Source organism: Trichomycterus rosablanca, chromosome 1 (genome assembly GCF_030014385.1).
Source record: "Trichomycterus rosablanca isolate fTriRos1 chromosome 1, fTriRos1.hap1, whole genome shotgun sequence".
In the NCBI taxonomy this organism is placed as follows: Eukaryota; Metazoa; Chordata; class Actinopteri; order Siluriformes; family Trichomycteridae; genus Trichomycterus; species Trichomycterus rosablanca.
In genome coordinates this window covers 72,415,743-72,432,518 of record NC_085988.1, presented here as the reverse complement: position 1 = coordinate 72,432,518, position 16,776 = coordinate 72,415,743, and the positions used below count along the sequence as shown (strand labels likewise).

The 16,776-nt window shown below is 36.7% G+C and overlaps 1 protein-coding gene across 1 annotated transcript in view; it reads right to left on the bottom strand.

Moving 5' to 3' along the window:
• tfec (transcription factor EC) overlaps window positions 1–16,776 on the bottom strand; it is a 48,673-nt gene that overhangs the window by 5,957 nt on the left and 25,940 nt on the right. The window contains exons 2-4 of the mRNA XM_063006371.1: window positions 7,282–7,506; window positions 5,802–5,903; window positions 1,596–1,677 (exon numbers count right to left, since the gene is read on the bottom strand). Coding sequence (XP_062862441.1) covers window positions 1,596–1,677; window positions 5,802–5,903; window positions 7,282–7,506 — 409 coding nt within the window. The remainder of the gene's footprint in view (window positions 1–1,595; window positions 1,678–5,801; window positions 5,904–7,281; window positions 7,507–16,776) is intronic.

Sequence of the window (16,776 nt, the reverse complement as noted above, 5' to 3'; positions counted from 1 at the left end):
TGTTATGGCTGATCGGTGTATATATAATGCACAGCAGTATGCGTTTTGTCTATGCTGTGAAAAGTCATTGTCATTGACACTGGTGCTTAACACCAGCTTATTGTAGAGAAACTTTGTGCCCCCTTTATGACACTCTGACTGACGTTTAACTCCTAAAATATGCTGATGCAGCAAAGCAGAAGCAAAGTTCTCCAGCATTACAAACCTCGCTCACATTCCTGCAAATTATGTAATTGGGATCTGTGATTAGATTTCTCGATTCATTTCTGCTGATTCAATAGGGACATTTAATCTGAGTGCAACCACTCATTGTGCTGCAGCACACTTGTGTGAAACAGATAGTTATTGAGTAATTATCTTGTTGGGGTGAGGAGTTCTTGAGGCATCCTTAATATTTCCTAAATCAATTAGCTTTAATTCATGTATGGCATTCATACGGTAAGTCTCTTTCAGAAAGAGCATGCACTGCACGAACATTACAAGCCACCATGTTTTTCTAGCTGAAGCATTAAAATGAGAAATGAACAGTGTAAACTGAGATGCTAAACTAAGCAAAACGGTCACTGTTACAAAACACATTGACATCTTTATGAATATAAAAGAAAATGGCATGTTTTTATTTTACATTTAGCATTGTGTTTGGTAATGAATTACTGTGGCAACATTGGAGCTTTAGCATGGATGGACTAGTTTACCTGTACATTTATATTTATAATAATTTTAAATTATTGTAGGTGGGGTCACCCTCATGGTTGTTAGCTAATATAAAAAGTTGACCCCTCCAATCGTCACTGTATAATTTTCACACTGGTCACCCTGTTCTGCAAGCTGTGATGACAGCTATTAATGGCTATTAGGTAATAAAGGGTCCCATATAGCATAGTAGTATTGCATCTAAACTTAATATTAAAAAAGTATATATACAGCTTATATTGCATGTTTCAAGACAAATAGTTGACCTAGCTACCAGTATTAATCAAGTATCAAAGATTATATCCATTGCTTTCAAAATAATCTGTTAAAACTGAATGCATCAGTCAAATGAGATATTATACAATTGGTATAACTTGTTAACGTCTAAAGTAAAAATGTGAAGTAATTAATTTTTTTGCCTATCAAGTAACTGGCAAAAAAGCGGCATTAATTCTATTGCAGTATTTAAATACTAGGTGAATGTTTATAACGTCTAGTGAAAAATACACCATGTCAAAGTGTATTGCAATGACTAAATGTGCATATATTTCAGTATTAAAACATTAGAAAAATAAAGTAACATTTGAACCGGCTAGAGCTATCAGTAGCCTGATACTGGCCTAAAAAAACATAAAATCCTATGGCCTATAAAATCTGTATGATCATTTAAAATGGAAAACATGTAACACTAATGTGTAAAACATTTAGTAATTTTGAATAAAATGTACTTATCAACTGTACTAATTAACTGTACTAATCGAATGAATAAAATTGGCTTTGTTAGCATCTCACTGCCTTTACAGTGTTTTTACATAACCATTATTAAACACTTATGGTCTTCTTTCTTTCTACATGCTATAAATTTTTTTACAGCTGTGCATATAGGCAGCTGTGCTCCGTACCTGTGATTTCCAGTCCACCATGAGAGGCAGTCATACCTTGGTCACTGCCAAAAACATCCAGCATGCTTCCGTTGAGGGCCACCTTTTAACAGACAGGAAGATGGACAGAGTTAGATCAAAACATGTTTGTATTTTAATCTTTCTATCACACTTTTATTGTCATGATTTGTTCATGAAAAAGGGGAAATTTAAATGTACAATATAATAAAATTAATTTCCAGGCTGAAAAAAGCCTTTATATAAAATGTTCACTAGTTAAATATCACTAAATTATTAAGATTAATTGTTCACACACAAATTCTATATATTTGTTACCAAAATTGTTTTAATTTTTGAAGTAAATCATACACTTAGTTTTCAATCAATTTTATTGTAAATTGTATTTTTTATTATTATATGTCTATTCAGTATATATACAGCATATGGGTAACATATGGGTTTTTAAGGGTGGCTATACACCGATCAGCCATAACATTAAAACCACCTCCTTGTTTCTACACTCACTGTCCATTTTATCAGCTCCACTTACCATATAGAAACACTTTGTAGTTCTACAATTACTGACTGTAGTTCATCTGTTTCTCTGCATGCTTTGTTAGCTCCCTTTCACCCTGTTCTTCAATAGTCAGGACTCTCCCAGGACCACTACAGAGCAGGTATTATTTGGGTGGTGGGTCGTTCTAAGCACTGCAGTGACAATGACATGGTGGTAATGTGATAGTGTGTGTTGTGCTGGTATGAGTGGATCAGACACAGCAGCCCAGCTGGAGTTTTTAAACACCTCACTGTCACTGCTAGACTGAGAATAGTCCACCAACCGAAAACATCCAGCCAACAGAGCCCTGTGGGCAGTGTCCTGTGACCACTGATAAAAGATGCCCAACTCAAACAGCAGCAATAGATGAGCGATCGCCTCTGACTAGGTAGGAGTGTCTAATAGAGTGGACAGTGAGTAGACACGGTTTTTAAAATACAGCAGCGCTGCTGTGTCTGATCCACTCATACCAGCACAACACACACTAACACACCACCACTGCACTGTCACTGCAGGGCTGAGAATGATCCAACACCCAAATAATACCTGTTCTGTGGGGGGTTCTGACCATTGAAAAACTGGGTGAAAGCAGGCTAAAAAAGGATGTAGAGAAACAGATGGACCACAGTCAGTAATTGTAGAACTACAAAGTGCTTCTATATAGTAAGTGGAGCTGATAAAATGGACAGTGAGTGTAGAAACAAGGAGGTGGTTTTAATGTTATGGCTGATCAGTGTATATACGACATATGGGTTTTTAAGGGTGGCTATATATGTATAGTTATTTAAATAGGCCCTGACACATGCCAGTATTAAACACATGCATAATACACTGCATCCACAGTGGAGTACTGGACACAGACAACCCATAAAAAATTTTTTTAGCACTTTTACCATATTTACTAAGTACCTCCTGCTGTTTTTTGTAAATAAAAGTACAATTGTCATCTGTGCTGTGGAAAAACTTTCTCAAACAGGTCCGATTAGGAGTTTCAGAGAAGGTCAGTCATTTATATGGTGAAACGAGCGGTTTGGCTGTTAGCTTTGTTGTGCTTGTTGCTCCTGTACCCCCTCATCTAAGCACACAATGAGAGTGCTTATCAAAATGAAAGATTGCTGCAGTTCCCCGACTGCTGGCGTCGTAATCACTTCAATCCATTTCTATCCGTGTTCGCGGATATGTTGACACGGCAGAGTGATGTGATGCATCGCGCTGTATGACTAATTAAAATGAATTGATCCGTTTAAGCATGGTATCATTTCTGAACAAGCCCGTTGGGATTCGAGGCATTAGCCCAATCCAATGCCTCACTGCTTCTCTCAAATATAATTTTTCTCTCTCTTTCTCGGTACCTCTCTCTCACTTCCTTTTTACTTTATCCTTCAAGCGCTCCCCCCAACAAACACAGCAGTCTTACATTATCCAGTTTTTTTCCTTTATCATATTTTGTTGTTAGCAAATTTACTGCAGTTAGCAGATTACTCTGTATATGTAACACTCATTGTTCCTGATATAACCATGTGCCTAACAAGGACAATAGTTGTATTTTTTTGACTCCTCCTAACTTTTTCTTTAAAGTGAGTTATACTGATTGTTCCAGATTTGCATGTGTGATACTATTTTGGCAGAAAGGCTGTTTGACAGTTCCACTTTCAGCGATGCACGTCTCTTGAGTGAGTTCAGGTGTCGCTATAATCAGCACTCAAGCGCTTCTTTGTTCGGGTGCACGCATCAGCAAAATATTTTACAGTTTTTGCTCGCTCAAAGAAACAAAGCCAACGCTTGTATCCCTAGATGCCTGCGTGTGCATTTTTATGTTTCAGCTAAATTGCAGTTCCTAAAAGAACATGAACTCTTTTCCATTTGCATATCTTTATCTCTGTTATCTATTCACCATCTCTTCATCATTTACTTTATCACTCTTACTATATTTGGATTATTAAACATCTAAGGGTTTCCACAGAGGGCAGAGGAGCAGATGTATGCAAGGCTTGCACTCACTCATTAACACTTTTCTGCATACCAAAGAGTGCTCTGATTGTATTAGGAGACTAATCTATATTGTTACACAGACATCATTTAAGTCTTTTGCCCACAGACACCATGAACTTTGACTCTGAAGAGTTAATCTGACCCCAGACAGGTCAAAAGATTTTTTAAAGCACATCAATGAGAAATGCTTTTTGATCTATTATTCCTTTCTTGATGCTCTTAAGAGATTTATGTGCAATCCCTCTATATATCTGTTTAAATCATTAGCGTGATGTATATGCCATAATGAACAAAGTTTGGTCATTCTTCACATTGTGGAATTTAATAAAGATGTAATTTCATAGGAGCAGTGCCATTTTATGTCTATACCCAGTACACTTTATGATATGTATTTAAACCAATAATTTGCCATTAAAGACTTTTTTATTATATACATTATATATGAATATTACAGAATATATGCCGTATAAATTCTCTTTAACCTTTATTCAACTGACAAAAGTACAAAGAAAATATTTTTTCATTTACTAACCAACTTAATTATATAATGTAAATATGAACAAATCTAGAATTTGATGCCTGCAATACACTCAAAAAGCTGGGACAGAGTATTGTTTACCACTGTGTTACGTCACCTTTCCTATTTATTACACTTTTTAATTGTCTTTTTAATTCCCACAAAAAGCTGAAATGTGAACTCAGCCCATCTAAGATGAACTCTGGTCCAGCATTGGTTGCAGTATTTTTAAACAAAAATGATTTATGGTTTATTTTATTTTCATAACCTAATTTCATGCTGCTTTTTTTTCATAGCGGTGAGGCCTGTGTAAAGTGACACTGGTTTTCCGAAGTACTCCCAAGCATATGAGACTGTCAAAGTAGAATGCTGTCTGACGCACATTTAACAGTGGTTCCCAGCCTTGCCCTACTTGGACTAGGATTTCGATGGATTCCATTAATCTCTTCACAAGATTTTAGAATAGTAGATGGTAAAAGAGCTGAAATTTTTTTGCTAAATTCTTAATTTTTAATTATTCCTATTTTTTATCAGGTTGACCATTATAAGTTGGACACAAAGTGGTGAGCCACGACTTACCTTTGCTTGCAAAACTGTGTAACATGAATATTCTATAAACTTATTTCTCTTATTTTTCCCTGTCCCAACTTTATTGAGTGTGTTGCAGGTAAATTAAGCATTTGTTTATATTTATAATTGCAGTCAACTACAAGTGCAGCCTAAACTGTTTTACTGAACCACCACAGAGTATCAGTATCACCACAGAGTTGCATTCATACTTTTAATTTCTTTGTCCCATTTAAGAAGTTAAAGAGCTTCATAAAATGAGTCACTTTAATTAACATAAGTATTCATTATGCTTGCTTTTTTCACAGCCATGCAAAAACAGAAGCACATTTTAATAATTTTAAATTTCACCATTCTTATAAAAGAAGATCAGTGACAGACACAGTCATGTAAATATTTACATCCTATTACAGATTATATAGGATAACTGGATAACCTGTAACAAAACTGCTCTTTATCTCATGACATCTGTGCCATCAAATATGATTTTAATTCAATGTTTTTTTTGTCCCAGAAGGCACAGAGTTAAAAAAAAAAATAGCCCAGATATGCCAGTAATGCTGTGGCAGAATTAAAAAGTAAATAGAATCCTTACATTGTTTTGCATTATGATGCTGGGATCCATACCGTCCAATCCACCATCATTAAATCTGGACTCAAGGCTAATCAGATCATCAATAACTTCATCCACTGGAAACTAAGAGAAAACAGACATTACAGTCAGAAAATATCAATGACAGGTACATGTAGGTTAGATTATTATTTCTCTAACTGTTATAACTGGTATTTCTTTGATACATTATTAATTCAATAAATACATTTTGTAGTATATTCACATCTAAATGAAACCACTAAAGAAGATAAATTATAACTTAATGCCTAAATAATATAAATAATACCTTGTAATTAGGAACTAATTTAAAAAACAAAAATAATACACTGTTGTAGATTCATTTTAGAGAAAATCGATTTTGCAAAGCAGATTGTTGAAATAGTTTTTACTATACACCATCATAAAAAATCCTTTCATAACATCCTTTTAAACAGAAATATGAATGAATATGCAAAATACACTATATGGCCAAAAGTATTTGGACACCTGACCATGGGCTTGGTGGATATCCCATTTAAAAGAAACAAATGGTATTAAAATAGTGACCTCTATGTGATCTTTTTAGCTATAATAGCCACTTCTCTCAGAAGGCTTTTTAAAATACTTTGAAGTATTTCTGTGGGAATTCGTGCCCATACATTCAAAAAAGCATTTGTCTGGCTGGGCACTGATGTTGGTCAAGAAAGCCTAAGTTGATGTTGTAGTTCATTTCAAAGCTGTTCAGTGGAGCTGAGGTCAGGGCTCTGTGCAGGCCACTGGAGTTTAAACTAAGCTTTTCTTCATGTCTTTACAGACCTTGCATGGTACACAGGTGCACAGTCATGCTGGAACTGTTGGGAGCATCTAATTTCGCATGTATAATTGATTTATTTATACCTGCTAGCAACTAATGTGGCAGAAACACAGGAATTTAACAATTAGAAGGGTGTCCCAATATATTTGTCCATGTAATGTACAATTAATAAAGGTAATTTAGACTAAAAACATGATTGTAATTTAAAAAAAATATCTGAGTAAAAGCTTCTAGACTGCATTAGCCACTGACATCATGATCATCATTGCAAAGAAACTAAACATTTTTAATGCTGTTATGATTTTATAGTAAACAAGCTGTTTTATCATAAACATCTACAGTATATAATTATCTACACCATCTGGTAAATGTATTATTTTTTAGGACAAGATACAGTGAAACCCTTGATCACAGATTTAAAAAACTGTCAGATTAATTAAGTAAATGAGTGACATGATAAAATCAGTTCTTACTGCAGTGTTTTACATTAAAAAGTTGCTTTTTAACATTATCAGAGTTTACAGTTAATTTAAGGTAGAAGATTGCAGGCAGGGACAGGCTGTGTCCTAATCCAACAACAAGTGTTTAATCATTTGTACTAACTGTTGATCAATGCTAAATGTTGATGAATGGTTTGAGAGAAATCTGAGGACCAATCATTCCACTCACCTCACTTTCATGGCTGTTGGCGAGAGTAAAAAGAGTGACAGGGCTTCCAGGGGTGCTGTTGTCGCTGACGGGTGTTAAATGTCCATTGCGCATGATAGGCATGGTGCCCAAGGCCTGGCCTGGGTGAGGGTGGGCCTGGACGGGAAGCTTGGTGCCTACAGTCAGGTACTGCTGGGCCTGGGGTTGGTGGAGGTGATACTTGGGGTTCTCCAGGTGGTTCTGAACCTGAGAATTAAAAACCACAGTTAGGCATACAGAGTTTGCCATTGGAGTAACTAAAATGCATACGTTTGACTTTATGACAATAATTTTATGCAAAAAAAATCAAGAGTTTACGAATGAAATATTAATCAAAATAGCTTTTAAAAGCTATGATAAGCCGTTTAATCAAACCAGATTACAATATTAGTATTAAAAATTAATTTATGAAGTCAAGACGCATCTGCTGTCAACAAGGAGGTACATGAGGTAAACAACCCCAGTACTCAACCTCTCATTCAGACAAACTCTAAAATTCATCAAGAATACCTCCCCACTGCATGCTAAATCATCACAACATCAAGGTAAAATAAATCCTTACACTGGAAAGTCCATCTCGCATGTTGTAGTAACTACAGTCAGACAAGTGTGGCATTCTCAGAACTGTTGTGTCTCTGCAGCTCTGATGAGCAACTCAAGTAGGATCCCAGGTTAAGTTTATCTTGTCAGTAGATACGTTGTGACTGTCCTCTGCTATTCAGCCCTGTCTTTATAAACTGAGTAGAAGACCTAATTAACATGGAGGCCAAACCTGCGCCCCTTTTATTGCCTGCTGTGGTAATCACCTCAAACAAAGGACCATCACAGAACTGATTTGCCAGGTTTGATCACCACAGGATGCCTGTGTTTTGCCTATATCACCAATTCCACAGGACCGCCCCTTTCTGTTTGTGCACACCATCCAGTCCTTCCCACCTCCCTCTTCCACTTATGCTTCAGGGCATTGGGGACAAAACGCCGCTTGTTGTGTGTGACTTCTGAATAACCCCGGCGCCCGTCTTAGACACAGCCTTCTGAAGACCACTGTCCTTAATAAGATCTTAAAAACTGTCAAAAACTGGGGCCCTTTTCTTATTTTAGTCCACAACACATAATAAAACTAAATATAGATCAGACCTCTTCACTTTTGGGGGGACCAGAATGACCCTGTTTTGTCTTTGCGTTGTAAAAGTTCACAAAGAGGCGACTGTGGTGTGGGCTGTATGGATATTTCTGGAAAGTCTGAAAATAGCGCTTAGCGTCTCTAAAAATATCCTAATTGAATGTCAAGCTTATGTGACTAATTTGACATGACTGTCTGAAATAAATGTTACTGATTTTATAACATCATTTTCACACACAGACACACACAAACTATATTTCCCTAGAAAATGGCATGTTAACCACCTCTTGATATGTGAGAGTAAAAGTGAACGCAGTCATTACACAATGTTGACAAAAATGGGAGGAGAATAGTGCTACAACCAAAAATATAAAGCCAACAATGTCCTGTAATTAGAATATGTTCACACATAAAAAAATAAAATTTAGGAAATAAATTAGCTATAGTTTGGAACTGTACACTTATAAATGCTTAAAAGGTTTGTGTTTCAAGCAAAGAGGTCAGTATGGTTCCTAATGCCTGTTTTTAAAATTCCCAATAACACTGCTGCACCTGCTATATTCATACCAGTACAAACAACACACACTATTATGTTATTATCACTGTTCTATAAGTCACCACTGTTGGGCCCTGGGCAGTGGCCCTTAACCCTCAATCACGCTTTGCATAAAAGTGTCTGCTTAATGTCATAAATGTAAACAATAATCCAACTGCCAAACATCGTTTGGTCATTGGGGGTCCAGTGAAGGTCCCTCTTAACTGATAAATAGGGTTACAGGGCATGACCAGTGTACAGAGCAAATGTTACAGACAGTACATTTAGTAACTGCAAACCCAGCAGTCTTAATACAAACCACATGAATTCAGAAGATAGTGAATGTCACTATACAATATCTTGATTTGATTAAATGCAGTATTTTAGGTCACTATTAAACTGACCAATCAGATGGATGGAATTATGCAATTACAGGGGTTGGACAAAATAACTGAAACACCTGTCATTTTAGTGTGGGAGGTTTCATGGCTAAATTGGACTAGTCTGGTGGCCAATCTTCATTAATTGCACATTGCACCAGTAAGAGCAGAGTGTGAAGGTTCAATTAGCAGGGTAAGAGCACAGTTTTGCTCAAAATATTGCAATGCACACAACATTATGGGTGACATACCAGAGTTCAAAAGAGGACAAATTGTTGGTGCACGTCTTGCTGGCGCATCTGTGACCAAGACAGCAAGTTTTTGTGATGTATCAAGAGCCACGGTATCCAGGGTAATGTCAGCATACCACCAAGAAGGACAAACCACATCCAACAGGATTAACTGTGGACGCAAGAGGAAGCTGTCTGAAAGGGATGTTCGGGTGCTAACCCGGATTGTATCCCAAAAACATAAAACCACGGCTGCCCAAATCACGGCAGAATTAAATGTGCACCTCAACTCTCCTGTTTCCACCAGAACTGTCCGTCGGGAGCTCCACAGGGTCAATATACACGGCCGGGCTGCTATAGCCAAACCTTTGGTCACTCGTGCCAGTGCCAAACGTCGGTTTCAATGGTGCAAGGAGCGCAAATCTTGGGCTGTGGACAATGTGAAACATGTATTGTTCTCTGATGAGTCCACCTTTACTGTTTTCCCCACATCCGGGAGAGTTACGGTGTGGAGAAGCCCCAAAGAAGCGTACCACCCAGACTGTTGCATGCCCAGAGTGAAACATGGGGGTGGTTCAGTGATGGTTTGGGCTGCCATATCATGGCATTCCCTTGGCCCAATACTTGTGCTAGATGGGCGCGTCACTGCCAAGGACTACCGAACCATTCTGGAGGACCATGTGCATCCAATGGCGGTGCCGTGTATCAGGATGACAATGCACCAATACACACAGCAAGACTGGTGAAAGATTGGTTTGATGAACATGAAAGTGAAGTTGAACATCTCCCATGGCCTGCACAGTCACCAGATCTAAATATTATTGAGCCACTTTGGGGTGTTTTGGAGAAGCGAGTCAGGAAACGTTTTCCTCCACCAGCATCACGTAGTGACCTGGCCACTATCCTGCAAGAAGAATGGCTTAAAATCCCTCTGACCACTGTGCAGGACTTGTATATGTCATTTCCAAGACGAATTGACGCTGTATTGGCCGCAAAAGGAGGTCCTACACCATACTAATAAATTATTGTGGTCTAAAACCAGGTGTTTCAGTTATTTTGTCCAACCCCTGTATGTGCCCACCACCACACTTTACAAGTGTGTTACATTAAATTCTGTATATTGGTTTATCACTTCAATGTATGAGAGATAAGCACTGTTATTAACTACTACATTCAGCTCCATAAATGTTTGATGTTCGTTTCTAATTGTAACTAGGAACAAACCATTTCCTCTCATGTAAGTAAATATGCAGTGTGCCTTTAATTGGAGTAAATTTATTGTAAGAAAGAAAAAATCCCTCACCTCAAAATAATTATTTTTAACAAAACCACATTTGCCACCATTACTTAAAATCATTAGAAAATGTAACTGAAACAATATTTACATTTATATTTTATTTTTTTAAGTTGATTAGAGTATGTAGGAACTTTCAACTTCTTGTTTTACTGGAGTATGTATTCAAGACGACACAAAGGTTAAATTCTCTAGTCATCCTTTAGCATGGGAAAGACAAGAAAACATACCAATAAAATAAGGAAAAGTGTGCTGGCTATCACAAGTAAGGGAATAGCAACTTGCCTCAAAATGCCCAGATCTACAGTTAGGTCAATCATTAAGGAGTTCCAATCAACTGGAACTGTGACAAACTTGCCTGGACGAGGATCAAACTTTGTTTTGCACACACAGTGATGAGAATGTATGAGAAAAAAATCCCCAAGGATCACTGTTAAAAAGATAAAGAGATAAATAGCTTCCTAGCAATGGCAGTGATCTAAAAGATATGTCCAGATCAACAAAAATTGTTTTACTGAACACAAATTAAGATTGTGCCATGGTCAACTCAGTCGTCTGATCGGAACCTAAAAGAAGTTAAAGAGGAAAGTGCACAATAGACTTTAGGAATGGTTACACATTTTATCCAAAATGAGTAAATAAAATTCAAGAAATTGAGGGCCTTGCTCAGGGGCCAAACAGTGGCAACTTGGCAGTAAATATGTTAACTGCTGAACTATGACTGCTTCCACTAATTGTGACACATATGGTTGTAATGGAGTAAGTAAATGGGTAAATGTGTTGCTCTGTGATGGACTGGCAACTCTTTCAGACTGTATTTCTGCACTTTATGACTAGTTCACACTACATGATTTTTGCCCTGATTTTCGCTCACAGACTGGTCGGCACTAGATTTGCCGGCTCAGGAGCAACTCGGCATTAGTTTTACAGTATTTCTGACCTTATTGTTCTCTACAAAACGTAACACCCACGTTGCATTGCAAAAAATATTTATTAATCTCCAACTCACTATAGAACAATCCATGCTGTTCCTATTTTCCTACTTGATTTTACACTGCACATCAGCGCACAAATTTTGATCGCTCGATACTTGTTGACGTGCATTTTTAGACGTGGTATCATTTCACCCCTCGTCACTTCTCGCGTGTCAAAACATAGTTCGGGAGACCAAAGAAGCTCGTCTGTGATTCCAGTTGGTGATAGATGGTGTAGTGTGAAACACCCTGTCGCCGATCAGTCGTGTAGTGTGAAAGCCACACAGTCTTGAAAGACTCCTGATTACAAGAGATCCAGTTGTGTAGTGTGAACTGTACAGCAACCTTACAACTTGGAAAGTCATGTAGTGTGAACTTGCCATTAGATAATGAAAGATCAGTCTTTTAAATTGCTGTGGAGAAATTTGGTCACAGTTCTTAGCTGAATAGTTTTAATTTAGTGTCATTAGAGAGCTTACAAGCATAAACTGTTTATTTTTTGGTTCTGCCACAGTATCTCAACAGGGTTCAAGTAGGGTTTTTTGACTTTCTTTTAAGCCATTTAAATTTGAGCTTGCTCTTGTGGTTTAGGTTTTGTCTTGTTGCATAACCACTTGCATTTGCAGTTTTCACCCAGTCCTTTTGTGACTTCCTGGATGAAATCTCTTGAAGGAATTTTGTAAGGCCTACCAACTCTTGAAAGAGTTACTGCTGTAACTATTTTATTCTAAATTTCTTTTAACTGTGACATATTGTGCTGCTTGTAACAACTTTTTTAGTCTACTTCATTTTGTTGGATGTTAGAGATGTTTAAATCAACAGGGCTGACAAGTCTGGGTGTATCTAGCCTTATTTCTTTTTTACACAAATTAAATATTAATTTTAATACTGTCTTTTGTGCTTATTCGAGTCTAAAAACAAAGTGACAAATTTGCAAAAAAATAAAAAGGTGACAGTGGACAGTATAAAGCTGAAAGGCTTTGTATATGTATTTGTAAATGTATTTAGAAGACATACTTTTTCAGATTAAGCTTTGTAAATTTCCTTTGGGTAAACTTAATTAAACGAGGACTCCCACACCAGTTATTCTCACACATAATCTAAATACACAGATACATACACACAAACTATTACACCAGTGTAATAAGATATCAAAAGCTTGCCTGTGCCCAAAACGTTAGGATACCGTGCCACTTTTATACCATGTTTCCTAGTTGTATGGGATCAGAAAAGAGAGTTAAAATGCAATTTGATCATTTGAAAGGTAATATTTAGCTAAATGAATGCAACTATACAGTCTTCAATACCTAGAGCCAATAATGGACTCTGTTCTTTATTATATCTGTATCAAGCTATTCACAAACTTTTCACAAACACTTACTTTATACTGCAGTGATTTTTGGAAGTTATGGTTTGAGGAAAACAATGTAAGGGGAATGTACTTCCCCGGTTTGTCTGAACAACTTAGTTATTAGTTATTAGTTATAACTGAGTCTTAGTTATTCAAAAGACGGCTAGTCGAATGCAAATTAACCTTGTACATATCTGTCTTTTAAAAACTAATAATAAAGAATAGTTTCACCCATATAGTTCTGTCCTGACATGTTTTCACCAAAATCTTGTTCTTGGACTGTTGTTGCTAAAGAAATTTTCTTTTGTAAGTCACATTGGACAAGTGCATCTGATAAATGCTTTAAATGTAAATACAAATAGAAAATATTCAAAGCTTTGGCATTAAGCAACACTGTCTGGTATAAAACAATACCCAAAGTGACTTTTTCCCTTTAACAATGCACATAAACTCATAAAAATATAGCAAAACAAAGTAGTCACAGTACCTTATTGAAACGTGCACTCTACAGAAGTTATTCCATACATCAGGCTTTCAGACCAATGTTAACTTGACAGTAAGCTGGAAGTCTGAGAGTAATCTATATTATGGACGACCAGACATTGCTCAATCTAGTTTCAGTATTGCTTAAGTTCTTGTTTCAATTGAGAAAAGGTCGAGTTATGTAATGCTGGAGAAGATGATTAACGCTAACGGTAGAAATTATGGATCCCTAAAAACCTTTAATGCCCACAGATCATTACTGATAAGTCGTACCAGTCTGCACACAGATTTAATGGAAAATTCAGAAGCACACTGTATGTACGTATCTGTTCTTTTCCTGCAAAGGTACAGACTGTTGTCAGTTGTGGGCTCTACAGTGGAGTTATTAGAGCAATCAGCAGAAACGTTACACCACAAAGCTTTTTAAGGGGAAGAGAAAGTAACACATGAATAACTTATAATAATAAAAAAAAACATCCAGCATGGTCTGGGATGAACTATATGTACTGTACTATAAATCTACACATTTACATCTGTAAAGCACTGTAACATTAACCTTTACATACTACAGATGTCAATTCCGGCAGTAAACAACATTTTCTGCTTTAAATGATGGCAAAATGTAACTGTTCCCCTTTAACAGTTTGGGACACACTTTATGTGTGTACAATGTAAGATTCTTACTAACTTTTGTCATTAGTCAAGTACATCAAAAATATTGTGATTTTTTTATGCAAATTCTAAAACATTGAGATGCAAAGACTAATTGATACAGTCTGAACTATTATGTGTCTTCCTAAAATTGAAATAAAGAGGACACTGGCGAATAATAGTAGCTGTTGGCTTATTGCGTGTGCAAAATAGGGTCACAGTGTTACTTCCAGACAAACTTGGGTTTTATATCATTTCACTTTACTGTGCTTTTTTACAGGGGTTTTTGTATCTGTTGGTCCTGGATTTTGTAAAGTTGCTTTGAGACAATGTCTATTGTAAAAAGCGCTATATAAATAAAGTTCACTTGACTTGACTTGCTTAAAAAACAGGTACTGATCTTATTACAGGCTGATTACACATTACTATTAAAAATATTTGACTTTTCTTGGTTGCAGCTAGTAATCTTGGTTTTGTTGTTTGGTATGTATATTGGTCTTGTCTTTGCCTTAAATTAGAATAATCAGTTAAAACATTGTGGTTTGATGGGGTCACCTCTTGGCAAGAAGGTCCTGGGTTAGATTCCCAGGTGGAGAATGTGATTGTGTGCATGTCTGCCCTGTGATGGACTGGCGCCCTGTCCAGGGTGTTTCTGTGTGCCTTACGCCTATTGAGAGCTGGAATAAACTACAGCACTTACCCCTCCCTGCAACCCTGATTAGGATATGCATATGCGATTTAGAAAGTGAGTGAAGTATTTTTGCCGTTTTATTCATTAATAATAATATTTACATAGAAACACACATTCTTTAAATATCAGTTTTGCTTTTGTGCTGCACCAGTAATCCCAAAATGAAGCCACTCCAGTGTTGTTTAGGCACTATGCTTTGGGTCATTGTTGTTTTGAATAGTAGGCTCAGGCTGAGATGTTTGCTTGAAAAGTAACATAAAAAATAGGGTTCCAAATGACAGAGTGGCATGGTAGGTAGCACTGTTTGTCCTGGATTCGATTCCCAGGTGAAGAGTGTGTTTGTGTGTATGTCTGCCCTGTAATGGACTGGTGCCCTGTCCATGGTGTTTCTGTGTGCCTTGTGCCCATTGAGAGCTGGAATAAACTACAGCACACACCCCTCCCTGCAACCCTGATTAGGAGATGCATATGCAGTTTAGAGAGTGGGTGAGTAAGGTATTTTTGCAGTTTTATTGATTAATGCAGTAGACCCTTGACTTACGAATTGTTTACCATATGAACATTTAGGGTTATGAGCGATTTTTTCAACTTAACGTACAAACAAGTTTCGGATTACAAACCGAAATTCACACGCGAACAAAACATGTGACATCACAAACAAGTTGACTCAGACTGTCTCTATTTCTCTCTCTCTCTCTCTCTATATATATATATATACAGTATATACATACTGTATATATATACAGTGAGCGAACATTCGGACAGCAGATGGTGTTTTATTTATATTTTGTAAAATTCAATATCAAAATGGCCCCAAAGAAGGTGCAAAGAAAGTATAGTGGTGTGAAAAAAAAAATCTATTACTATTGAAGAAAAGAAGGAAATTGATTATGGTGTATGGTACAGAACTGTACTGAAATGTGATGTGTGTTTATGTACAGTACAGTACTACTGTGTATTGTTGTTTATTATTGTTTATTACAGTAATGTCTGTTCTATAATTTAAGATTTATGGGAAAATATACTTGTATTTATAACAAAAAAAGACCATTTAAGACATTAGAAAGGTTAGGTAATGGGGGGTGGTTTGGGAGGTCTGGCACGGATTAATTGTATTTACATGATTTCTTATGGGAAAAATAGGTTTAACATTTTGACTTAAGAACAGCCCTTCAGAACCAATTAGATTTGTAAGTCAAGGGTCTACTGTAATAATATTTACATAGAAACACACATTCTTTAAATATGCTTGTGTGTAGCTACACTCCAGTGTTGTTTAGACACTATGCTTTGGGTCATGGTTGTTTTGAATAGTAAGCTGTCGCCCAAGTTTTACTCATGTTCCATCTTTGTAGTCAGTGCAAATTTTTTAACAGTGCTGAAAGCTGCATTTAATATGTACATTTGTATACTGAATCACATCATCAGTATTAAACCAATAATTAATTAATAAAACATGCACAGTCTGGGTATGTGCATTATCAAAGCCAGGATAAATGCATAATTTTATTTTATTTTTTTACAGAACAACCTAAAAGTAACGTGAAAAATTGGGTTCCAAAGCAGCAGTGGACAGCACATTATGAAACAGCTTTACCCAACTTACCCAACAATTTTTTTTTTTTTTTTTTTTTTTCATTTTAATAAATCGTTGGACAGGGTCATGGTTGGTCTGGTTCCATCAGGAAACACTGGGCACAAAGCAGGTATACCCTGGACAGGCGAAAAGGGAGCCGATCCATTGCGTGGCTTTGGCCATCCCTCC